The 26,358-nt window shown below is 38.9% G+C and overlaps 1 protein-coding gene across 1 annotated transcript in view; it reads right to left on the bottom strand.

The window, feature by feature from the left end:
- LOC120492411 (F-box/LRR-repeat protein 7) overlaps positions 1-26,358 on the bottom strand; it is a 66,061-nt gene that overhangs the window by 15,804 nt on the left and 23,899 nt on the right. Inside the window, exon 2 of the mRNA XM_039690668.2 lies at positions 20,845-20,934. Coding sequence (XP_039546602.1) covers positions 20,845-20,934 — 90 coding nt within the window. The remainder of the gene's footprint in view (positions 1-20,844; positions 20,935-26,358) is intronic.

Raw genomic sequence — 26,358 nt, 5'->3', positions numbered from 1 at the left:
CAGCTGGAATGAATCCCGGGAGGTTTTTGTTCCCGGCTCATTACCAAACTACCCATCAAATATCACTAAAGCTCAAGGGACTGGGACGCATTTGCAGATCATTGCCTTTCATACTTGAGATTCCTGTGCAAAAAACATGAAGATGACCATTGATCCCGGAGGCGCTTGTGTTTACTCAAGCGCTCCGTAAATAATGGAGCAGACTTTGGCTAATATCCAGTGTTTATGGATGTGTCCTTGGCAATATATCGACCCCTTGACCGTTGATCCTGAATGAAGAAGCGCTTTCATGCCACGGGTCATTTTTGCAATTCAACCACGTCTGTCACGGAAGAGCTTTACATCATGATTCCTCATATATGAGTGAATGTTTTGTTTACTTGACATTTTGGTCTTTAAAGTTGGCTATTGACTTTTAGTTTCAGAGGGTATACTTCTTAAAGTCTCCCTGTGGTAAAAATCCAGCTTTTAATGTTGTTTATGTGTCTATGAGGAGTTTTTAGCCATGTGTAAGTTGATAAGTGGACAGCATTGCTGGGTATTTCCTCCTTAAAACTGCAGTGAACCAACGACAGTCTCAAAAACACGCTTTGAAATCGCTGGCGTTTCTGACGTCACAAACCACCTTGTAACCAATCAGATCAACGTGTGATCGCCAACCAGTGGATCTCTGAGCTGAGTGAGTGAGTGGAGGCGGGGCTCATTTGCATATTCATAGAACCGTGCATACCAAATGAGGCAAGGGTTTCGAGTTACGTTCAAGATATTTGTGTGATCGTCAACCAGTGGATCTCTGAGCTGAGTGAGTGAGTGAGTGAGTGGAGGCGGGGCTCATTTGCATATCCATAGAACTGTGCATACTGAATGAGGCAAGGGTGTCGAGTTACATTCAAGATATTCGTGTGATCGTCAATTAGTGGATCTCTGAGCTGAGTGAGTGAGTGAGTGAGTGGAGGCGGGGCTCAATTGCATATTCATAGAACCGCGCATACTGAATGAGGCAAGGGTATCAAGTTACATTCAAGATATTTTAAGGCATAAAGAAAAAAAATCATTTTCTATTGAAATGCAGTGCAGGGACCTTTAAATGTGGGTGAATCATTGATTCACTTATATGAATCATCTAAAAGAACTGATTCAATTGAATCAACCGGTCTATTCAGAGGCAGAGACAAATGGCTAAGTTAAACTAAAACTTGTAACGCTTAAGTTTTGCAATGTTTCCCACATCTCTTAATGAATACAAGACCCACTGCTAGCTGTTAATTGCCAGTAGCATTTAATAAGCTATAGCTACATGTCATGTGTCACTGATCAAGGCAATGTTCTCTATATAGCAAGAGTTAATTAACTTCCATTTCACAAATGAATTGCAATTGAATCGTGGTCGCCCTTGCATTGTTTTGCCTGTTTGATCCAAGGCCTAGAAACTAAGATCAAATTCACTATCAAAGCTGAACTATCCGATTGTGAACTGTAACCAAACTTTGAACTACAGTAAAACAAATACACACTCGCTAGACAAAACACAGAGGAACAGCCAAAACATATTTCTGGCTTGGAAAAAGCGTCATATATTTAGCCAGTGATTCGCACAGTCAAAACATTACGGGAAGTAAAACACTGTCCGACTATAAACTGTTCATCTGTAGGCGAGTTTTCGGAAGCTTGTGTGATGTTTCAGTTTTGGCGAATTTCTCCGCTTTTTCCAATCTGTTTTTGAATGTATAATTAGACTCGTATCTCTTCCAGCTGCCTGACCTTGACGTGAACTGCCAAAGTCTGCATATGGTGGAGGAATCCACAGGCTTGAGATATCAGAGAAACAGGTTAACCATCTGCTCTTTCGACTTGGACATATGAAAGCAAAGTATGTGCATTTAAAGTGGGAAACCACAGCGAGATGATATTTCCCAGTGATGGACAAAACAGAACTGATCAAAATGTTCATGATCAGTCATTAGCTAATCACTGGATGCAACTCAATGCTTTGACGAAAATGAGATCATGAACATCTGTGCTATTGCGTGTTCTTGAATAGGACATCCACTGGGATAAAGTCCCTGAAACGCCTCCATTGTAGTCTTGAGTGAACAAACACGTCACAACATTCCTCATTTAAATAATTAGTACGCAGAATAAAGGGGCGGGGCCTGGTTGAGTTAGTTAGTATGGCGGTTATGGAAAGGGGCGGGACATTTCCCAAACACACTCGAAACGCTCGACCAATCACAACGCACTGCTCCAGCCGACCAATCAGAGCACAGTGTGCTTTTCAGAAAGAGGGGCTTCATAGAGACAGGAAGTAAACGGGTGTGTTTCCCGTACAGTGACGTTACTCGCTGCTTAACGACCGTAGTACGATTCATCATTGAAGAAACCAACTAGACTAGAGTCACGACTGTTTCCAGTCGTTGGTAAATGATGTCACGCACTTAGTGGAGTAATAACTCCACTAATAATCCATCTTTTTGTGATTGAATTAATGCTGGATGTTTTGCTATAAATTACGGATATGGCAGTTAATTTTGGGCGGTTGCTTGGCTGATCTTAGGTATTTTGGTTGGTTGCTAGGGTGTTCTAAGGAATTTTGGTTGGTTGCTATGGTGTTGCTAGGGTGTTCTAAGGTATTTTGATAGGTTGCTATGGTGTTGCGAAGGTGTTCTAGGGTATTTTCGGCGGTTGCTTGGCTGTTCTTAGGTATTTTGGCTGGTTGCTAGGGTGTTCTAAGGAATTTTGGTTGGTTGCTATGGTGTTGCTAGGGTGTTCTAAGGTATTTTGATAGGTTGCTATGGTGTTGCGAAGGTGTTCTAGGGTATTTTCGGCGGTTGCTTGGCTGTTCTTAGGTATTTTGGCTGGTTGCTAGGGTGTTCTAAGGTATTTTGATAGGTTGCTATGGTGTTGCTAAGGTGTTCTAAGGTATTTTGGGCGGTTGCTTGGTTGTTCTTAGGTATTTTGGTTGGTTGCTAGGGTGTTCTAAGGAATTCTGGTTGGTTGCTATGGTGTTGCTTGGGTGTTCTAAGCCTAAGGTATCTTATTAGCCCGGTTCTTTTCAATGTGGTTTTGGAAAACACAAACTAGTTAAATTATGCTGATAATAACGAAACTTGAGACTATAGTTGGCTAACGATGCTTTCGGGAAACACAGTCCAGAGCGTTACTGACAGACTGGGGAGAAAGGAGGCGCAACAATGGGGAAAATAATCAACATTTAAGCATGTAAGCCTATTCTAGTAAAGCTCAAAAACAACATCAAGACTTTGTGAAAGGGCATAATATGGCATATTTAAGACAAAACAATTAAATGTTCTTATTAAGAACATCTCAAAAACTGTTGGTCTGACTGTTAAGTAAAACAATTGAATACTTTTCCTATCATTGATGTCAGTAACACAAACACTGAGGTTTAATACCTAAGAGTTTAAAACAAACCCCTAACCTTTAATACGAGCAATAATAATATTGATTCTGCCTTTGGAAACACCACTAAATATACTTTCTGTGAAACTTGCTGCACATGCTGTGAGGAAACAGAGGGCAGAAGTGAATGATAGAGCAGGGAATAGAACAAGTCAGAGGTAATTATTAAGAAACGCAGATGATGAAGGAGAACGAGTGGGGGAGAATAAATTTGGCACTACAAAACTAATTTTCCCAAGGTCTAGGCAGCAGTAAAAAATCTGTTAAGTTGTTCTTCAGGGAGTCTGGTGATGAGTTAAAACCTTTCGGGCCAAGATGACTAAATTGTGTGAAGGGCAGTCGGTCTTATTCCTGCCAGTAGCTTTAATGCATGCTTGGCTTCATCAAGTGCCCGTTTGATGAGATCCTTTCCATCCGATCTTTCCACATGTGCAGTGCTGCCAAATGAAAACTGTTGGTAGAATGTGAGAAACACTATTCTTTACTCAATCGAAATTGGCAATGTCACGCCACTTATTCAGAATGTCTGGGACAGAAACGGTTGGTGTCGCCGTGATTGAAAATCTTGGTAATACTTTATTTTAAGGTGACGTAGTTGCACACTACTACATGCACTTATAGTAATAACAGTAAATTATGCATAATTACACGTAACTAACCCTAACTGTAACCATAACTCTATAGTAAGTACATGTAGCTGATTAAATGAGTAGTTCACTTAAAAATGTCTATCGAACACAAATATTTAGAAGAACGTCGGTAACCAAAAAAGGTACAAAAAAGGTACAAAAGCTGTCACTGGGGCTGTATCTTTTCAAAACCTTTTGTACCCAAAGGTTGCATATTGGTACCTTAGTGGTACATATTACCACCTACAATGTACATATTAGGACCTAAAATGGAGATATTAGCTCCTGAAATGTATATATCAGCACCTAAAATGTATATATTAGCACCTAAAATGTACATATTAATCGGTGACAGGCATTGCTTAGCTTACAGAAATATAATATATAAATCTGACATTTGGATATTTGACTTACCAGTGACAAAATGTTAACTCTACACGTGGTGTATTTTTAGTGCATGCTGGGTGTCAGGATCCCCAAAATTTATCCATTCGTTCCAGTTGATGCTTTACATTTTATTGCCTGTATCCACTTTTGTCTCCTTAAACGCTGGTCGACAGCTTTTAAAACTTATTTCTGGGGGTTTTAGCTTGTCTGGTGTACACCTTCGCTGTTTCTATTTGTTATAAGTCAGAAATGACACACTCTCAGAAAAAAAGGTACAAAAGCTGTTTGTATCTTTTCAAAAGGTACACTTTTGTACCCAAAGGCTGCATATTGGTACCTTAGTGGTACATTAGCACCTAAAATGTACATACTGTACAAAATGTACATATTAGCACCTAAAATGTACATATTAACAACTAAAATGTACATATTAGCACATAAAATGTACTTATGAACAACTAAAATGTACATATTAGTACCTAAAATGTAAATATTGCAACCTAAAATTGACATATTAGCTCTTGGAATGTACATATTAGCACCTAAAATGTACATATTATCACCTGAAATGTACATATTAGCACATAAAATGTACTTATGAACAACTAAAATGTACATATAGTACCTAAAATGTACATATTGCAACCTAAAATGGACATTAGCTCATGAAATGGACATATTAGCACATAAAATGTACATATTAGCACCTGAAATGTACAAATTGCCACCTAAAATGTACATATTAGGACCTAAAATGTACATATTAGCTCCTGAAATGTACATATCAGCACCTAAAATGTACATTTTAACACCTAAAATGTACATATTAGTATCTAAAATTTATATATTAACATCTAAAATGTACACATTAACACCTAAAATGTACATATTAGCACCTGAAATGTACACATTAACACCTAAAATGTACATATTAGCACCTGAAATGTACATATTAACACCTAAAATGTACATATTAACACCTAAAATGTATATAACATCTAAAATGTACATATTAGCATCTAAAATGTATATATTAACACCTGAAATGTGCATATTAGCAAAAGGTACAGCCCCAGTGACAGCTTTTGTACCTTTTTTCTGAGAGTGCAAGGAGGCAACTTCATGCCATACAAAGTCAATGAAGACGGTTGGATTGGCATGGTTTTCAGGTTATGTCGCTCTGTCTCTATTGAAGGTTTAGACAATAACATGGAAAAGCATTTTCCCAATTCCCACCCTGAAGCACAATATAGGCGACATCTCCCTTCACATCCTCATGGGAGAAGACTCTTGGGGAAATGGGTCTTTACTGAGCATGTGCGACCCGGGCTTGTCCTCCTTCTGGGGAGTTCAGCAAGAAAACAAAAATACCCAAAGGACTTCCTCCAAGGCCTACAAAATCTGCTACAAGGACATACGATCCGTCCCCGTCTGCTCTCCACAACTCATAGATCTCAACATGCTGCAGAGATATAAGGGCAAAAGCTACAGCACAGGCGAACTATTGTGTTTCATTTCCCTCCCAAACCGTATTTCACCAGTCAAGAGACCCGTTCCCACAGATCTGCTCTGTTTTACACCTAATCATTGGCTTAACACCTCAAACACCATCCGATTTCCATCATGGCACTGCGGTATCGTTTAGCACCTTGAAATACAGGCAATCAAAAGTTCCTTTGGACTCGTGAGCAGCTTGCCTGGAATATCAAAGATTGAAACTTAATGATATCTACCCGGACATGTGCACAGCAGACACGCTCGAACCCTCGCAGATCACACAAATCACAGACAAACAGTCGTAATGTGTTGCGAGATGTTCTGGGAAGGCCCCCCCTGCACTATATAGTTATGACAAGAAGCAAATTGTGGTGACTGCTGTAATGTGGTCATGGACATCTGGAGAGCTGACGGACTAAACCCGATCTGGAAACAGAGCCGTTCATGAGGTAATGTTATACTGTCCAGATTCAGTCCGTAGATTCAGTGCTCCAACATTCCTTGAACTATTATCCCCAAGCACATCGTAAAAGTTTGTTGTTTGGGAACCTCGCGGTTAAAGCTGCGTCCCTCTATGGAGAGGTGTTGGATCATTCGTTGGGAGCTGTGAGGTTTCATCAAGCCCAGCTCCGGGTCGTGTAATGGTTCAGTCAGAGGGTAAGGACCTGCATGTTTTTAATGATTGAGAGGTTCATACCAACAGGGTGCCTCCTTTGAGGAGAGCCCAAACACGACAGGTCTTGGCCAAACTCTGATTCTTGACTCAACCAAAAGAGCCAAAACCACAATTTTGACTGAATGAAGCCTTTACTTTTCCTTGCCCTGCGCATTTATAATACAGATATGTCAAATTTGACGGCTGATGGTAAAATTGTTTGGAGACTCGTAGAATTGTTCACCCAAAAAAAATATATATATATATTTTTAATGGAAGTCAATGGGTTCCAATGTTGTTTGGACCCCAATGTTCCTTAAAATATCTTCTTTTGTGTTCTGCAGAAGAAAGTCTTTTAGGTTTGCGCTGACATGAGGGTGAGGATCCTATAGAAGCTTGTTTCTGCCACAGAATTAAAAATAAAGAAGGTTATTGCGACTTTTTATCTCACAATTCTGACTTTATTTCTCAGAATCGCAAGATATGAAGTCAGAATTGCGTGATATAGTCGCAATTGCATGATATAAAGTCAGAATTGTGAGATATAAAGTCAGAATTGTGAGATATAAAGTCAGAATTGTGAGATATAAAGTCAGAATTGTGAGTTATAAAGTCAGAAATGCATGATATAAAGTCAGAATTGTGAGATATAAAGTCAGAATTGTGAGTTATAAAGTCAGAAATGCATGATATAAAGTCAGAATTGTGAGATATAAAGTCAGAATTGCGAGATATAAAGTAAGAATTGTGAGATATAAAGTCAGAATTATGAGACATAAAGTCAGAATTGTGAGTTATAAAGTCAGAAATGCATGATATAAAGTCAGAATTATGAGATATAAAGTCAGAATTGTGAGATATAAAGTCAGAATTGTGAGATATAAAGTCAGAATTGTGAGATATAAAGTAAGAATTGTGAGATATAAAGTCAGAATTGTGAGTTATAAAGTCAGAAATGCATGATATAAAGTCAGAATTGTGAGATATAAAGTCAGAATTGTGAGATATAAAGTAAGAATTGTGAGATATAAAGTCAGAATTGCGAGATATAAAGTCGCAATTGCGTGTTATAAAGTCAGAAATGCATGATATAAAGTCAGAATTATGAGATATAAAGTCAGAATTGTGAGATATAGTCAGAATTGCGAGATATAAAGTCAGAATTGTGAGATATAAAGTCAGAAATGCATGATATAAAGTCAAAATTGTGAGATATAAAGTCAGAATTGTGAGATATAAAGTCAGAATTGTGAGATATAAAGTAAGAATTGTGAGATATAAAGTCAGAATTGCGAGATATAAAGTCGCAATTGCGTGTTATAAAGTCAGAAATGCATGATATAAAGTCAGAATTATGAGATATAAAGTCAGAATTGTGAGATATAGTCAGAATTGCGAGATATAAAGTCAGAATTGTGAGATATAAAGTCAGAAATGCATGATATAAAGTCAAAATTGTGAGATATAAAGTCAGAATTGTGAGATATAAAGTCAGAATTGTGAGATATAAAGTAAGAATTGTGAGATATAAAGTCAGAATTGCGAGATATAAAGTCGCAATGCATGATGTAAAGTCAGAATTATGAGATATAAAGTCAGAATTGTGAGATATAGTCAGAATTGCGAGATATAAAGTCAGAATTGTGAGATATAAAGTCAGAATTGTGTGATATAAAGTCAGAATTGTGTGATATAGTCAGAATTGCGAGATATATAGTCAGAATTGTGAGATATAAAGTCAGAATTGTGAGATATAAAGTCAGAATTGTGAGATATAAAGTCAGAATTGTGTGATATAAAGTCAGAATTGTGTGATATAGTCAGAATTGCGAGATATATAGTCAGAATTGTGAGATATAAAGTCAGAATTGTGAGATATAAAGTCAGAATTGTGAAATATAAAGTCAGAATTGTGAGATATAAAGTCAGAATTGTGTGATATAAAGTCAGAATTGTGTGATATAAAGTCAGAATTGAGATATATAAAGTCAGAATTGTGAAATATAAAGTCAGAATTGTGAGGTATAAAGTCAGAATTGTGTGATATAAAGTCAGAATTGTGTGATATAAAGTCAGAATTGCGAGATATAAAGTCAGAATTGAGATATATAAAGTCAGAATTGTGAAATATAAAGTCAGAATTGTGAGATATAAAGTCAGAATTGTGTGATATAAAGTCAGAATTGTGTGATATAGTCAGAATTGTGAGATATATAGTCAGAATTGTGGGATATAAAGTCAGAATTGAGATATATAAAGTCAGAATTGTGAAATATAAAGTCAGAATTGCGAGATATAAAGTCAGAGCAAATACTTGACATTGTATAAACATTTTTATATAAAAACAACACAAACTATCTGTGAAATGAGATACTAGTAACACTTCCGCGGATATTCGTATCATAGCAAGCTAAAAAATGCTACGCTGCCAAAACGCTCTCAAGCGCCCACAGCTAGGTGTTTTCAGCAGAGCAACTAGCGCTTTCAGCTGACTAAAGACGCTTTGGTGACCTTAAGTTGTATATTGTTCGGTACAATAAAGCAGAGGATTATCCAGCCCAGGTTCATTGGAAAAACGTGTGTGGTGACATTTCTTCTTGCACATTTCACAACACTTTTTAAAGCGAAATGTCCATTGAGTGGCACTAAAAGCGTGTTCAGGTTGATCCGAAACGGATGAACGTGAATCTGATGTTTTATTACATTGGTTGTTGTACGTATCGCAGCAGTTCTGAATTGCAATGGCTGATGAGTGCTCTATCGGGTTACAAAATAATTTTTGTATGTAATGTATATACTGAATAATAATGTATTATTATTCAGTGTGGTGTTTAAAAATGCTTGATTGTGCAATACTAGGTTTACTCTCTGCACACGTCAGCATCGCCTTGGGAAATGTGAATGGTGAGATATTTTACTAAATAAAATTGAACTTCATCAAGTTTGTATCATCTCAGTGAGCTTTTATGAGGGTTTACACATACGCTGTAAGGGGAATTTAGCATTTTTCTGACGTATACAGTGTGGATGAGAAACTGTTGGAAAAACACGTATGTGGACAGAAAGTGTTTTTTTTTTTTAAACGAAAATCTTCAAATCTATCCGGACTATTAACCGTAATGTAATAGTCATGTAGAAAACGCATTGGTCACGGGTCCGGGTGGAGGACTTCAATCGGCAACAAGAAGCAAATTAAGGAGACTACAGAAGTGGTGCTTAACTGTGGTTTGGTGAGCTAATATTTCTTTAGTAGATGTTTTGCCAGTAACAAAGAATGAAATGGAATATTTCTTCCAGGATAGTCACTGGTGAACGGGTTAGGACTGTGCTGTTAGACAAGCTTTGCTATGATGTCATTCTCCTGCAGAGTAATTTGTCGGCTCATTCCTCCATGCACATGAACACGTGTAGTCTAATATACATACCGCTCACGTCTTACGTAAACATGACTGAAACCTCAATATCTGTTCTCCATCAACTTCAGTGAAGATGATTATAGAATTTGAATTATGCTGTTGAGTTTGTTAGAGGCCGATCTTAAGAATGCAAACATAAGCATTTATAAATCATAATTATACACATTTATAGATAACATCAAAAAGCATATTATTGAATATATGGCTAATTGTTCGTTTTATCTGAACAGATGAGATTTAGTAAGGCACTCCCTTAAAAACCTGATCTTACATTTGACAATATTGGCAGGGTGTTTTACTGTGTTTTTGTTGTGCATGTTATTTTACAGTATAGGTGGGGGCAACTAACGTCTTTATGAATGAATCATGGGATCATTGAATCAACCGTTTTGTTCAAAACCACTGATTCGTTCAGGAATTAAACAAGTGACCGTCTCTGTGAGCAAGTCATTGAATAACTCACTCGATTAGTTTACAAAACACATTCAGATATTAATCAGGACATGCATAACAATTTTGCTTTTGGCTTAGTTTGGTGCAGTAAGTTTCTTTCTCAATATTAACATTTTGTTTATTAATCCGCTGTGTGAACGTTATATCACTCTCACAATCGTTCTAGTCCATTGCAAACCAAACAAATGCATTTGTTTTATGAAAAGACATTTTAGTGGCCATTTAAAGACATTGAAATCATTCATTAGTATTTTGAAAGATAAGCAGTAAACCATCAGAGGGTATTTATGTTTGCATCATCGAACACCCAATGAAATATCATGGAAATGTCAGAAAGAACTGGATATATCAAACTGCACAGGTTCAAGTTATGACATTTGCCTTTGGTATTGTGAAGTTTAATCCATGGCTAAATAAATCTGCCGTTCACTCCCACACTTCTCTATTTACTGAAGCTGGATGTCTTTGGCAATGCAGTCGGGCGGGAGAAGTTGATGAATAGGTTTTACTCGGGCTGAACTGTCCAGTCTGCAGTTATTTAGTGCTCCGCATCAGTAATCAGTTCTGTCACTCGGCCTTATTAAAACCCCATTACTCCTCAGCGCGGGTCTCGGAGGCCGTGTATAACAAACCTCCTCTCATCTTCTGTTATCCGCACAAGATCCACACTCACGCCCCACACGTTGTGCAACGAATCTGATAATGGAAACACATGAAGAGGGAATGCTAGTAATCAGGACGTTTACAAACAACTGTTAATGACAGGAGCACGTGTCCGCCCATGATGAGAGAGAAAGCGTGGGCCGTGAGACAGAAACACCAGTTTACAGGAGGATAATAGATAACTCCTGCTGGGAATTCACCCATGCTTTTGTATAAGGGACACTGTAGAAAATAAAACCGCAATTTTTACGGTAAAAAAAACGGCAGTTGTGGTTTACCGTCAAAAATACGGTAGCAACATTATTGGTTTTACATGCACTGTAAAAAATAATCCTGTAAAAAAACGGTAAATTACTGGCAGCTGTGGTTGACAGCATCATACCGTAAAAATATGGTGCGTTACCTGTTTTAAAATTAACAGCTAAATACCGTTTGTCAGCTACATCTAAATGCTGTTAATTTACAGTTATATACTGTAATTTAACAGCATAATACTGTAGCTGACAATAGCTTACTGTAGCTTATTTTAAAAATGGTAACACCATATTTTTACGGTATGATACTGGCAACCACAGCTGCCACTAATTTACCATTTTTTTTACAGGATTATTTTTTACAGTGTAGTTAACTTAAAATTTACAGTAATACACCATATTTCATTATCTGATATAATGTTAATTTACAAACCTATTGAAGTATTGATCTGTTTTGTACCATTGTAATACACTGATATCCACCAATCACAGCCGTGATGAGTCACATGATCAATCAAAGCTCATCACTGGCCCCTCTTTCACAAAAAAAGTTAATACTTTGATAAAGAAGCTGCATTCACACACATTAAACACCATCATGGTAAAAATGGTAAAAATGGTAAAATGCAATAGACATTAATTTAACAACATTAAATGTAACATAAACCCTAATGTACGTAACTGATTAGAAAAGAAAACTATGAGGAAACGGTTATTTCAACAAAAATACATAAAATGTGAAGTGTCACACAGGGAATGTCAACTTACGTTTTTTCACTGTTCTTTTTCACTTTCGAAAACTGTAAATTTAATGGTATTTTACTGTAAATTACATTAAATGTACCATGAGATCTATCACAGTTATTTTCCGTTCATAGTACGTCTAGTAATATAGATCTATTACCGTTAAAATCACGATAAATTTTTACAGTAGTCCAGATTGATTTTGAGATTTACGCTTTACTCGCTGTGTGTGTAACGGTGGCGCTAATCGTTCAGAATGAGTTGAGTTGATCACTATACGGGACCTTGTAAATGGAAGTAATTCGAACATTATAAAAGATCAGTCAATATTTATTTTACAAAGCTTATAGATTTTATTTTACTATGCATAGAAAAACAAAACGCTCATGGGACAAAACATATATTGTCTACAACATTATCAGTTATTAATATTAATATATAAAACTCTCTTGTTTTTTCATGTGTTCATAATTTCTTTGCTTGACAGCCTGGCCAAAAATTACGTCTCACAATCTGCCATGTTTATTAAATATGGGTGAACATATGGATGTTGTTTGCGACCGCGGAAATACGTCGGTATGTGTTTGCACACTACATTAAACTCTTAATATATATATATATATATATATATATATAAAGTTAAAATTCAATGCAACTCTTTGAAAGAGGTAAAAATATGTGAGAGCTGTTGAATTATTCACGGCTCAATTCCTCACAGAAGAAAACTGAGCAAGTAGTGCCACAAACAGGGTTAATAAACCTCATCATTTGTTATCCGTCCTTGAAGAATCTGAAGTGAAACCACACCTCAAACACATGAGTCGCCAAAAACAACCATCCAGGGACCCGCGTCTCTAGCCCAGGCCTGAACCTATAGTGTATGTTTGAACCACATCCCAAATAAGGGAAGTGAACGTCGGAGACTTGAACTGCTTTAGCTCCTGATATTCTCCCTCATATTGTATGGCCATTTGTAATAATGAGGTACAGCTAAATTTAGCTATTCATAAGCTGAGAAATCGCTCTGTGTTGTATTTGTCTTGAGAACGGGAGATGTGGAGATCGCTTTTAAGATGGCAAATCAGTTCCTTTCAGGCTCCACTTGAAAATGTTTTTTTCCCATAATGGGAAGATATTTGAGATGTTCCATTGAGCATTATCTTTTAGCCTTATAGAGGTTTTATTAGCGTCTTTGAAATAAACTCTGAAATATCCCCTGAGGTTTAAATGAGTGAGGGTGGTCTATCTACTGTTCCCAGCTGAACAACAGATGCCTCGGGATTGTGGGAAAAGAGGAGGGCTGCAGGTGTTGCCAATGTGTGTTTGCTACCAAACCTCCACCGCACTCGATCTGAGAAGCGCTGAGTGTTTCAATGTAGGGCTGGGTAATAAATATCGATTTCTCGATATTAATCGATTCTCATTTTTATGAATCGATATCGATTCTTAAGTCTCAAGAATCGATTAGTCATCCTGTTTCATTTGAATGAATGGGACATTGTGTCGCGGCTGCGCGCATCCAAAAAAATCGCAATAATCTTTGTCCTTTGTTACTATTGATATGAAACAAAGTCTCAATTTTCAAATTATGTGCATTTTCTTTAGAAATTCAAAAACATAAATAGTGTTTTGGCGCAGCTCAAGAGAAGCAGCAGCGCTGATCTCTCTTCCGGCTTAATAATACCAGTCACAGCGCCAAATAAACATGAATGAGCATCTGAAAGTGTGTTAAAAGATAGAGTAAAACTTATCGAAATCCGGATCATGTCACATTGATTCACTCAATCAGCGTTTCAACCGTGGAAAGACGTCAATTAAACAGCTTGTAATCAATGTCATGTGTCGTCATATTTACCTCAGAAAACCCACATAAACTCGTTAGTCAGCTAGAAAAAATAACTCTAGAGAGGAGCATTTTGCTAAATATATACACCATATTACATATGCACTATAATCTTAATGTTCTTCAATATTTAATGCATATTTGAATAAATCTGGCAAGTTTTTATGACAGCCACCGTTTAAATGTTTATATTTCATATATCTTCATATTATAAAAATAAATAAAAGTGTAATTTAAGTGATTCATTCATTATTACCTTCATATTAGGCTAATGAAGTCTATAGGCTACAACTAGACTCCCATAGTTTACAGCATTAGTTAAGAGATTTGATTTCCTTGAGAAAAATTGCCATTTATTGTAACTGATATCCAAAATAATCGATATTGAATCGAATCGTAATCGAAATCGAATCGAATTGCAAGCTTGTGAATCGGAATCGAATTGTGAAACTTGTCTCAATACCCAGCCCTATTTCAAAGCCAACCGATAGGACTACATCGGCCCTCCGGAGCCTCTTTACATTCAGCAACATAGATATATATACACTAGATGTCACCACTAGATGCGTCAAAACCGCCGCCATCTTGGAACAGGGGTCTTGTCATGGGAAGTAGCTCTAGGTAACGCTGCTAACTCCATCGGTACTTCGAATTAATGGATAATGGATTTTTGGACTTTTGTGCTGCGTATGGATGTTCACATGAACGAAAACTGAACTTTGTTTCTGAGAATTTTTAATTTTTTTAATTTTCTCTGGACTCAATGATAAATACATGTCTGACCATTGGAACGAACCAAAAAAACTACAAAATCGCATTCGTGCTCTCTAAACAATGCTGGGTTGTTTGAACCCAAATGAAATTTGGGTAAAATATGGACATGTTGGGTTAAAAATGTAATTTCAAATTTTAACCCAACTTCAACTGTACATTTTTTTAATTGCATTTTTAGCCCAACATTTGGGTTTGTCTATAATGGACCCAAATTTGGGTTGAAACAACCTAGTATTTATTCGAGTGTAACGATTTATAGTGATTGTATTTTTGTTAGACCTTGATGCTGATGCATTAAAGAGGAGGGCTCCCCTGATCCATGATGGCGGCTCTATTGACAAATTCGTAATAAACTGCCGTAGCCAACGCGACATCTAGTGTGTATATCTATGATTCAGCAAGAGGTCAAAGATGATGGATCATGAGTCCAGAATGAAATGAATGGCATTGGAAGGCATTTGGAGCAGTTGAATGGTTGTCTTCGGTCATTTTATGCTTTGAATCAAGACTTTTCCACAGCAGTCAATGTTCAGTGTTAAATGGAGAATCGGTGTTCAAGCCGAACTAATGTTCAGATGTGCCCTGTTAAGCTCAGCACGGGACAATTATCCATCTGTAGGCACGAAGTTGTGTGGTATAGTTGCATTATCATCTCAGTGTACCAATCTCCCTCTGCTCAGCTCATATATGAAGATTACAGGTCAGACGTCTATATAGTCTGTTTTTGTTGTTTTTCTTCTCTTTTCTTTTGTGTATATGAGGAACACACACACAAACACACTCTTACATAGGGTGACCAACTGTCCTGTTTTCCCAGGACATGTCCTGTTTTCAAATAACAATATAACAATTTTATATCCATACAGAGGAGGCATAACCTACTTTAAATGTATTGAAATTAATAAGGTATCTTTGAGTAAACGTCGAGTATCATTTGAGTTGGCCCATGTGTTTGCTGGGCCGTGTGTCCTGGTTTTTGGTAATCAAAATATGGTCACCCTACTGTTACACAAACACATTCACACATGCATGCTATCTCTCTCTCTCTCTCTCTCTCTCTCTCTCACACACACACACACACAGAGAGAGACAGACACACACTCATGCCCCGTCCACACTACTGCGTTTTCGTTTAAAAACGGAGACCTTTTGCTACGTTTGCACCTTCCGTCCACACTAAAACGGGAAAAACGAAGACCTAAAACGGAGAAGTTTAGAAACGCTGCAGCTGCGTTTTGCGTTTTGAATCTCCGGAGGGCGTTTTAGTGTGGACGAGACAAAACGGAGAACTTCAGAAACGCTGACGCAGAGGCTGACGCTTGGCTCTATGATTGGGTGTCATCAGTCATGACGTTTCCTTCCCTGATTCGTCATTCACTGTTTACACCGGCACGCGCATGCCCAGTGTTGGTGAATGGTCACGTGATCCGCGGTTTCAGTCGTTTTAATGTGGACGGAGATCGTTTCTAATACGCAGATAAAACGCTGGTGTGGACGGAGATCGTATTCGTTTTAATTCTCCGTTTTTAAACGAAAACGCAGTAGTGTGGACGGGGCCTCACTCTCACAAACACACAGACAGACTCACACACACACACACACACACGATGTAAAGACCTTGAACTCTCTTTATATTTTGGCCTTCGGGGACAAATGAAATCCACTTGTGTGTGACGGCTCTTCCCAAAGGATAACAAACACATGCGAGTGTGTCTGACATGTCAGGATATTTCATATTGTCAGTCTGGTGAGACTGTTGACCACAGTGATGTGCACTTTCTCCAAGTATGGATATGCCATAAACACACACACACAATGCCTGGAGGACTGACAAAGGCTTGGAATGGGGAATGTCCAATTCTGTGGGAAATCATATACAGTGTGTGTGTGTGTGTGTGTGTGTATAGTGGAGGCAGTTCACCATATTTTTGGGTGTGGTAATTTTAGTAGAACATAAGTCTTCATTAATTGAGACAGGACTTACCCGTATGGGTTTTACATACAAACATAATAAACATAACTCATATGATTGAATTATATTTAAACATGATCCTGTGGTGGTACAGGGTCCAAAATCAACACTAACACGCATAAAAATGTCAATAGCGCTATTTATATGCAAGTAAATAAAATGGAGTATATGAGCAGTTAGTAAAGTAAATAACACTGAGCAGCCGACCCTAAACTGAGGAACCGCCGTATAATCACAACAACATTACACACCTAACCCAAAGAGATACACAGAATACATTAAAAAAATCTATATTGTGTGTGTGTTTGAGAGAGAGAGTGAGTGTGTGTGTGTGTGTTTCTTTGTGTGAGTCTGTCTGTGTGTTTGTGAGAGTTAGTGAGTGTGTGTGTACTACGTATACGTCTTAATATTGTTCTTAAAAATTAATCACTCTGACTGACCATTTTCTGTGACAAAATTGAGATGAAAGGTCCAATTAATCCGAGTTTGCAGATTTACAACCAAAGACAACAACAGATCCGTCACTATGAACACTCTCAGAAAAAAAGGTATGAAAGCTGTCACTGGGGCGGTACCTTTTCAAAAGGTACACTTTGTACCTAAAGGGTGCATATTGGTACCTTATTGGTACCATATTGGTACATATTTGTACAATTATGGTACCAATATGCACCCTTTAGGTACAAAATTGTACCTTTTTGAAAAGGTACAGCCCCAGTGACAGCTTTCGTACCTTTTTTTCTGAGAGTGAATGATCAAAGGCTGAGACTGACTGCTAAATTAATTTATTCTGATCTAAATAAATATGCTGGATATATATTTTCACAATGCTATTAAAAAGGCAACAAGAAATCAAAACTTTAAAAAAAATGAAGGCGGGGCTATAACCTGTCACTCACATGAGATCAGCCAATAGCAAACCAAAGCCATCCAATCAGTTCCACACAGACTCAATCAAGCCCCGCCCACATGTGTTCGTGTTCCAGAAGTGTTTCACTCGTATATACGACACAATAGATAAGAAAAGACGAGCACAACTAGCGTTTCATGACCATTTTAAAGTAGCCTATACAAGTCTTAACACTCATCTTTTTACTTTTTCCCCTTTGAACCTCCAGTTTCACTTGTCAAAACTGGGTTGACTTTAAACAGCAACTAGGGATACTCCACTTTTTTTGGAAATAGGCTCATTTTACCACTCCCCCAGAGTTAAACAGTTGGGTTTTACTATTTCCGAATGTATTCAGCCGATTTTTTGATATTTAGAAAAATAGAAAAATATCAGTAACCAGACAGTTTCTGGTCTCATTGACTTCCATAGTAGGAAAAAAATATACTATGGAAGTCAATGAGACCAGAAAATGTCTGGTTACTGATATTTTTCTAAATATCAAAAAATCGTCTGAATACATTCGGAAATGGTAAAACCTAACTGTTTAACTCTGGGAGAGTGGTAAAATGAGCCTATTTCCAAAAAACTAACTCCCTGACCGGATCTCTGTCATGTACAACGGCCAATACAGTGTGTTTAACATTTAAACTTTTTTATGTGATCACATTATTTCTTTGTTAAATATAGGGGGAAAGAGTTTCCAAGTTTTTCACACAGCTTGCTCTTAATATTAACCTCGTTTTCATTTACCTAGTGTTTTGAGCCACCCTCACTGAACCACACAAACTGGCTGCTTTACACGCACACTATGTTCACCTCATTAATGCTGGGCGTTGCTTAGTGAAACGTCTGTTGATGTTCATTGTTCCCCTCGAATGAGCCAAGAAAACGATGACTACGACCATAATCGCAGGTCACACTCAATTAGCACCTGCCTCACTGTTTTTTACACACACACACTTCTCGTTTTGGGGACAATATGGAGTTGGACCCGACTCTCCTGGCGTGAAGCCCGAGTTGGGTGTGTACCAGTGTAACGAGAACCGTGCCAACCGGGAAAACAGTTCTCCAGGGATCTGTGTTGGTGCCCAAACACTGGCTTTAAACTCAGTCTGATTTAAATATAACAATAAGCTACATGGAATATATTCATATAAATGTATGTACTTTCTACATGACGTATTGCAGAAACCTGTCAGAAGCCTCCAGTCCTCAAGAGGGCGATAGAGATAATTGTGCCATTAAAACACTGTGTTGTTATTATTAAGATCGCTATTTTCAGTTAATCCAACAACCGCTAACTATAAACACTGTTGACATAAATGTGTTGACAGTTGAACAACCATTAAGCCATCGCATGTCAACAGTTAAACTAAGTTTAGCTATAAACAAGCTAGTCTCGCGTAGCCAGACCTGCTAACAAAATAGACAATAACTAACTTCAGGTATAAAAAATCAACATTTGGATAACTTAGCTAAAAAAATCTCAACAGTTTAACTTTAAATATAGACTTGTTGACTGTTGAACTTACTTTAAGTTTCAACATTTGGATAACTAGAGTCCCCCTGTAGTCAATAATTGTATCCCTTAAAACTCATCTTTGATCGCTAAAATGACATTTAAAAGTTTTTTCTTTTGATTGTAACTCGACACCCTTGCCTCATTTAGTATATGCGGTTCTTATGAATATGCAAATGAGCCCCGCCCCCACTCACTCATTTAGAGATCCATTGGTTGACGATCACACGTTGATCTGATTGGTTACAAGGTGGTTTGTGACGTCAGAAACACCAGCGATTACAAAACGTGTTTTTGAGACTGTCTTTGGTTCACTGCAGTTTTAAGGAGGAAATACTCAGCAATGCTGTCCACTTATCAACTTACACATGGTGTGTGTTAAAGCGTATTAAACACACCACATACACACATAAACAACATTAGGAGTTTGACTTTCTCTACAGAAGGGCTTCAACTCTCAACAGTTAACTATAACTAAAACACCTGTTATGTATTTTTCATTGCATTATCAATCAGTCCCTGACACAATTTGTAGTGCAATGATGTAAAATCAATCTCGAGTAGCAAGAACATTCTTGGTCTAAAGCGTTGCATAATCATTTTGTAAACATATGCATGTGGTTGGCGACGAGGTGATGGTGAACTCAGTCCTCAGCACACGGAGATCCCTCGCCAAAAACACAGTAAAAATATTTACAAGCTTTTCGTAGACAAGATTTACAGTAATGAAACCAAAAAGGCTATCGAACCAATAAATGAACAAGTTTGTTTAAACATGCACTGATAAATATAATAAAAAAAGGTCTGCCAGAATGGACGCTGTAAGTGATAGTATCAAGTTATAAAACATCTCTAATATAGAGTAATCTTATAGTGGAGTATGTCTGTTGTGGATCAGCGCAGATTGTAGTAAATTACTATGATGCATGAGCCGAGGGAAACTCACACAGGGATTGAACAGATTTACTGCCTTTGTTTATTAGCTGTTTTTACAGTAGTGTGGGGATGTCCACACCACTGTAATGTCAAAACATCTCCTGAGAACCTCTTGAAGAGGCGCTTGAAGCACTTGAATTTGACTTTTTGAAATTTAAGTCCTGGATAACCCTTGAAAACAGCCATTTTTATGAAGAAGTACTTGAATTATTGATAATATATGGGACATTTATTTTAAATTTTATTGATAAAACAATCTTTTCACAACAACTGAAAGCTGCAGTCCATCTGATATACATATAGAAGCATTTTGCATGGCTATGAGCATGATATTACACATATATATGTAAGTATTGGATACAGCTTTTATTCTTCATGTCAATCATGTATTCATGGGATAAAAAATTTTTGCAATTTATTTGATTTTGTTTTATTAGTTTATTTTTATTTATCTATTTACCTTTTTTAAAATTTAAAAGATAATAAAGAAAGATTTTGTTCGTTAAGATCGCTGATTAATAAAAAATAGTGCTTGAAAAGTCCAGGAATTTCATTTTACAGTATCTGTACAAACCCTGTCTAAGAAAAACAACCACACACACACACACACACACACACAGCGGTCTCACTGTTAGTTATGAGTTTGTTTTCAATCTCCAGGTTATCCTGCAAGCACATGAGTTTGCTCCAACATGTTAAGCATTTCATAAAGAGGGAGAGAGGGCAAAAAGGAAGAGCCAATGGGAGTTAAGCAGGAGTTTTGGCTCATAATGAAGACCAGATGGTTTACCTTCACTGGTAGCCACATTCTTGGGAGCTTTGGTGGGTGTGTGATCCGTGCCGGAGCTCACATCGGAGGAGAGACTGGAGCTTCCCTTCCCTGGGACAAAAGGAAAGAAGGAAACAACAGTGGCCACGTTTACATGTAACCAAATCATCCGCTAGTAATGAGATCCACGGCTCAATCGAACTGAAACGCCTTCATGTAAACACCTTAACCGATCCGACTGAGCTCGATATGAATCGAAATTTCGATCGAAATTTTGAAAGGCGTGGTTTATTAAGTTGGCTTGAGAAAGCCAACTTACTGAAATCCTATTTAAACTTATTAGTGGTGCTTGCTGAAAGCAAGGCAACACTATTACTATTGTGTTTTTTGAGTCGGCCCAAAAGTTTGGCACGCTACTCCTCCCGCAGTTTTTGTCACACACCCATGAATGAGGTCTCAAAACGTGCGGAATATTCGGGAATGGTGTGCTATGACTTTTCTAAGCGATCGGGGGTACGATGTTCGCCCGAAGGGCGAACAAATTTCCCAAAAATCCCATAGACTTAACATTGCGACAAACTTTGACGACTCATAGCTCCGAGCGAGAATTTCACAGAAGCCTGCGATTCACCACATTTGAAGAGGCTGACAGGCTCTGTAAGAACATACCTCACAATGGGGTAAAAGTTGCACCCCTGGGGGGCAGGAGCTGCCCAAATTTTCCCCATAGACCCCAATGTTATTAGTGGTGCTTGCAAAGCAACACTATTGTTATCCTCCATACTTATTATATATTATTCTTATTATTCTGCCCTTTTTTTGACGCGCTACTCCTCCCGCAGTTTTCGTCACAGACCCATGAATGAGGTGTCAAAACGTGCGGCTTGTTCGGGAATGGTGTGCTATGACTTTTCTAAGAGATCGGGCGTACGATGTTCGCACAGCGGACGAAAAAGCGGCCAAAAAAGTCCCATTGACTTACATTGGGGAATTTTCAAAAATTCAAATCCCAACTGTCACTTTCTCACAGACACAAAAGGGCCTGACAGCCCTGCTGTCAGGCAGATGTCTCTCTCTCCCTAGGAGGATTTAATTTATCAAGCAGCCAATGAGTAATGGCCTAAAATCTTCATAGCCACACCATAGCAACCAGTTACAGCACCCTAGCAACCCTGGGCAATAGGCACGAGGCCACAGGCCTCGTGCCATACTAAATAACTCTATAAAAACTCTATAAAAACTCATTTTAGAGACTAAATAGTAATCATCTGTTAAAAAATACACGACTTTTTTACCCAATGATTTGCCCCTGGGGCGAACACCGTACCCCCGATCGCTACGAAAAGTCACAGCACACCTCTCCTCAATAATCCGCAAAATTTGACGCCTCAATCAGGGGTCTGTGATGTCGGCGTGTATTTTTTAACAGATGATCAAGCAGCCAATGAGTAATGGCCTAAAATCTTCATAGCCACACCATAGCAACCAGTTACAGCACCCTAGCAACCGTGGGCAATAGGCACGAGGCCGCAGGCCTCGTGCCATACTAAATAACTCTATAAAAACTCTATAAAAACTCATTTTAGAGACTAAATAGTAATCATCTGTTAAAAAATACACGCCGACATCACAGACCCCTGATTGAGGCGTCAAATTTTGCGGATTATTGAGGAGAGGTGTGCTGTGACTTTTCGTAGCGATCGGGGGTACGGTGTTCGCCCCAGGGGCAAATCATTGGGTAAAAAAGTCCCATAGACTTTTAGTGTTTTTCCTACTATGGTAAATTGCATAGGGATTTTGTATTGAACATAGCTCTGGATCAGAGTGTCATAGAGACAAGGGGGCGGGCTCATTTTACTCAGACGACCAATCAGTCTCTCAGCATCATTGTGAAGCTATTAAGCCACGCCCTAGCAACCATTTAGAGCACCTTAGCAACAACTCCCATAGACTTCCATTAAAAGAGATCAAAGGGATATCTCAGGATATAAGTGTCATAGAAACATGAGGGTGGGCTCGTTTGACTTGGGCCAGCAAACAGCCAATCATGAATCACCTCAACAATTTCTGGCCATGCCCTAGCAACCATTGTAGAGCACCTTAGCAACCAAAATCCAAAGAGGGATATCTTCCATTCTGAATGTCATAGAGGCATGGGAGTTGGTTTATATCATTCATACTGACAAGCAGCCTTTGGAGTTTCATGATTGGCAGCTACCAAGCCACTCCCTAGCAACCAAACAGAGTACCCTAGCAACCATTTTGCAAGACTTTATCTCTGCATCAAAACATCGTATAGAGATGGGGGTTGGTTCATACATTCACATTGACTTTGGAGCTTCATGATTGGCAGCTGCCAAGCCACTCCCTAGCAACCAAACAGAGTACCCTAGCAACCATTTTGTAAGACCTACATCTCTGCAACAAAACATCGTATAGAGATGGGGGTTTGCCTTCTGTCAACTAGTGTTTAAATATAATCTCATACACTGTATAATCACACCATAGCAACCATATAGAGTACCCTAGTAACCACCTGAACACATGAATAAGCCATTTCTCCGCTGAATAAGCCATTTCTCATCACACAAACATTGTACAGACATGTTTGGTGTCTCGTATGCAATCATGTACCACACTCTAGCAACCGGGTGGTGAGTTTTGCCACTGCAAGCACCACTTCACATTTTCCTCTGGAAATGTACATTCTAGTTTATTATTAGTGGTGCTTGCAAAGCAACACTATTGTTATCCTCCATACTTATTATTCTTATTCAACTTCCGCCCTTTTTTTGGCACGCTACTCCTCCCGCAGCTTTTGTCACAGACCCATGGGTGAGGCGTCAAATCGACCGGCTCATTTAGGAGAGGTGTGCTATGACTTTTCTAAGAGATCGGGTGTACGATGTTCGCCCCAGGGGCAAAAAACCGGCCGAAAAAATCCCATAGACTTAACATTGCATCAAACTTTGACGAATCGTAGCTCAAAACGAGGATGTCGCAGAAACGTGTAATTTACCACATTTGAAGAGGCTGACAGGCTCTGTAAGAACATACCTCACAATGGGGTAAAAGTTGCACCCCTGGGGTACAGGAGGGGCCCAAAGTTGCCCCATTGACTTACTATGGTGAAGGACGTCCCATCAAATGCATGTGTTTTTCCTACTATGGTAAATTGCATAGGGATTTTGTATTGAACATAGCTCTGGATCACAGTGTCATAGAGACAAGGGGGCGGGCTCATTTTACTCAAACGACCAATCATTCTCTCAAGATCATTGTGAAGCTATTAAGCCACGCCCTAGCAACCATTTAGCACACCTTAGCAACAACTCCCATAGACTTCCATTAAAAAAGATCAAAGGGATATCTCAGGATATAAGTGTCATAGAAACATAAGGGTGGTCTCGTTTGATTTGGGCTGGCAAACAGCCAATCCTGAATCACCTCAACACTTACTGGCCACGCCCTAGCAACCATTATCGAGGACCTTAGCAACCAAATTTTAAAGAGGGATATCTTCCATTCTGAATGTCACAGAGGCATGGGAGTTGTATTATATCAATCAAACTGACAAGCAGCCTTTGGAGATTCATGATTGGCAGCTGCCAAGCCACTCCCTAGCAACCAAACAGAGTACCCTAGCAACCATTTTGCAAGGCCTACATCTCTGCATCAGAACATCGTATAGAGATGGGGGTTGGTTTATACATTCACTTTGACTTTGGAGCTTCATGATTGGCAGCTGCCAAGCCACTCCCTAGCAACCAAGCAGAGTACCCTAGCAACCATTTTGTAAGACCTATATCTCTGCATTAAAACATTCTATAGAAATGGGGGTTGGTTTATACATTCACTTTGACTTTGGAGCTTCATGTTTGGCAGCTGCCAAGCCACTCCTTAGCAACCAAACAGAGTACCCTAGCAACCGTTTTGCAAGACCTATATCTCTGCATCAAAACATCATATAGAGATGGGGTTTGGCTCTTTTTACTTATGCTAGCAAACAGGACTTGCTACATGCTACACATGCTAGCAGTGAATAGCTACATGCTAATATTGATTAGCTAAGTGTTAAATCATGCCATGAACATTATAAAAACTCTATAGTAACCATATATGAACACTACCAAACACTTAGTAACACCATAGCAACCACCCAAAATACCATAGCAACCACCTAAAACACCCTAGCAACCACCTAGCAACACCATAGCAACCACCCAGAACACCCTAGCAACCGCCTAGCAACACCCTAGCAACCGCCTAGCAACCATCCAGAACACCTTAGCAACACCCTAGCAACCACCTAGCAACACCCTAGCAACCACCCAGAATACCCTAGCAACCACCTAGCAACACCCTAGCAACCACCCAGAACACCCTAGAAACCACCTAGAACACCCTAGCAACCATGTAGAAACACCCTACCAACCACCCAGAACACCCTATCAACCACCTATCAACACCCTAGCAACCACCTAGAACACCCTAGCAACCGCCGAGCAACACCCTAGCAACCACCCATAACACCCTAGCAAACACCTAGCAACACCCTAGCAACCACCCAGAACACCCTAGCAACCACCTAGCAACACCCTAGCAACCACTCAGAACACCATAGAAACCACCCAGAACACCCTAGCAACCGGGTGGTGAGTTTTGCCACTGCAAGCACCACTTCACATTTTCCTCTGGAAATGTACATTCTAGTTCTTATTCTTATTCTTATTGTTCCGCCGTTTTTCTGTTCGCTACTCCTCCCGCAGCTTTTGTCAGAGACCCATGGGTGAGGCGTCAAATCGACCGGCTTATTTAGGAGAGGTGTGCTATGACTTTTATAAGCGATCGGGGGTACGATGTTCGCCCCAGGGGCGAAAAACGGCCCAAAAAATCCCATAGACTTAACATTACGACAAATTTTGGCGACTCATAGCTCTGAGCGAGAATTTCGCAGAAATGTGTAATTTACCACATTTGAAGAGGCTAACAGGTTCTTTAAGAAAATACCTCACAATGGGGTAAAAGTTGCACCCCTGGGGGGCAGGAGCTCCCCAAATTTTTCCCATTGAAAATTTTCTAGTATAGCATTTTACTATTCCAGGAAAAAGTTTGGAGCACTCCTACGTCCACAGTTTTTGTCACAGACCCATGAATGAGGCATCAAATCGTGCGGCCTATTGAGGAGAAGTGTCATATCACTTTTATCAGAGATCGGGGGTACGGTGTTCGACCCAGGGGCGAACAAATTTCCAAAAAATCCCATAGACTTAACATTGAGACAAACTTTGACGACTCGTAGCTCCAAACAAGGATATCGGACAAACGTGAGATTTGCCACATTTGAAGAGGCTGGCAGGCTCTTTAAGAACATACCACACAATGGGGTAAAAGTTGCACCCCTGGGGGGCAGGAGCTGCCCAAAGTTTCCCCATTGACTTACTATGGTGAAGGACGTCCCATCAAATGCATGTGTTTTTCCTACTATGGTAAATTGCATAGGGATTTTGTATTGAACATAGCTCTGGATCACAG

The sequence above is a fragment of the Pimephales promelas genome, chromosome 22, assembly GCF_988280905.1.
Source record: "Pimephales promelas chromosome 22, fPimPro1.hap1.1, whole genome shotgun sequence".
Lineage (NCBI taxonomy): Eukaryota > Metazoa > Chordata > Actinopteri > Cypriniformes > Leuciscidae > Pimephales > Pimephales promelas.
Note: the sequence above shows the minus strand (reverse complement) of the source record. Positions and strands in the feature narration are given on the sequence as shown.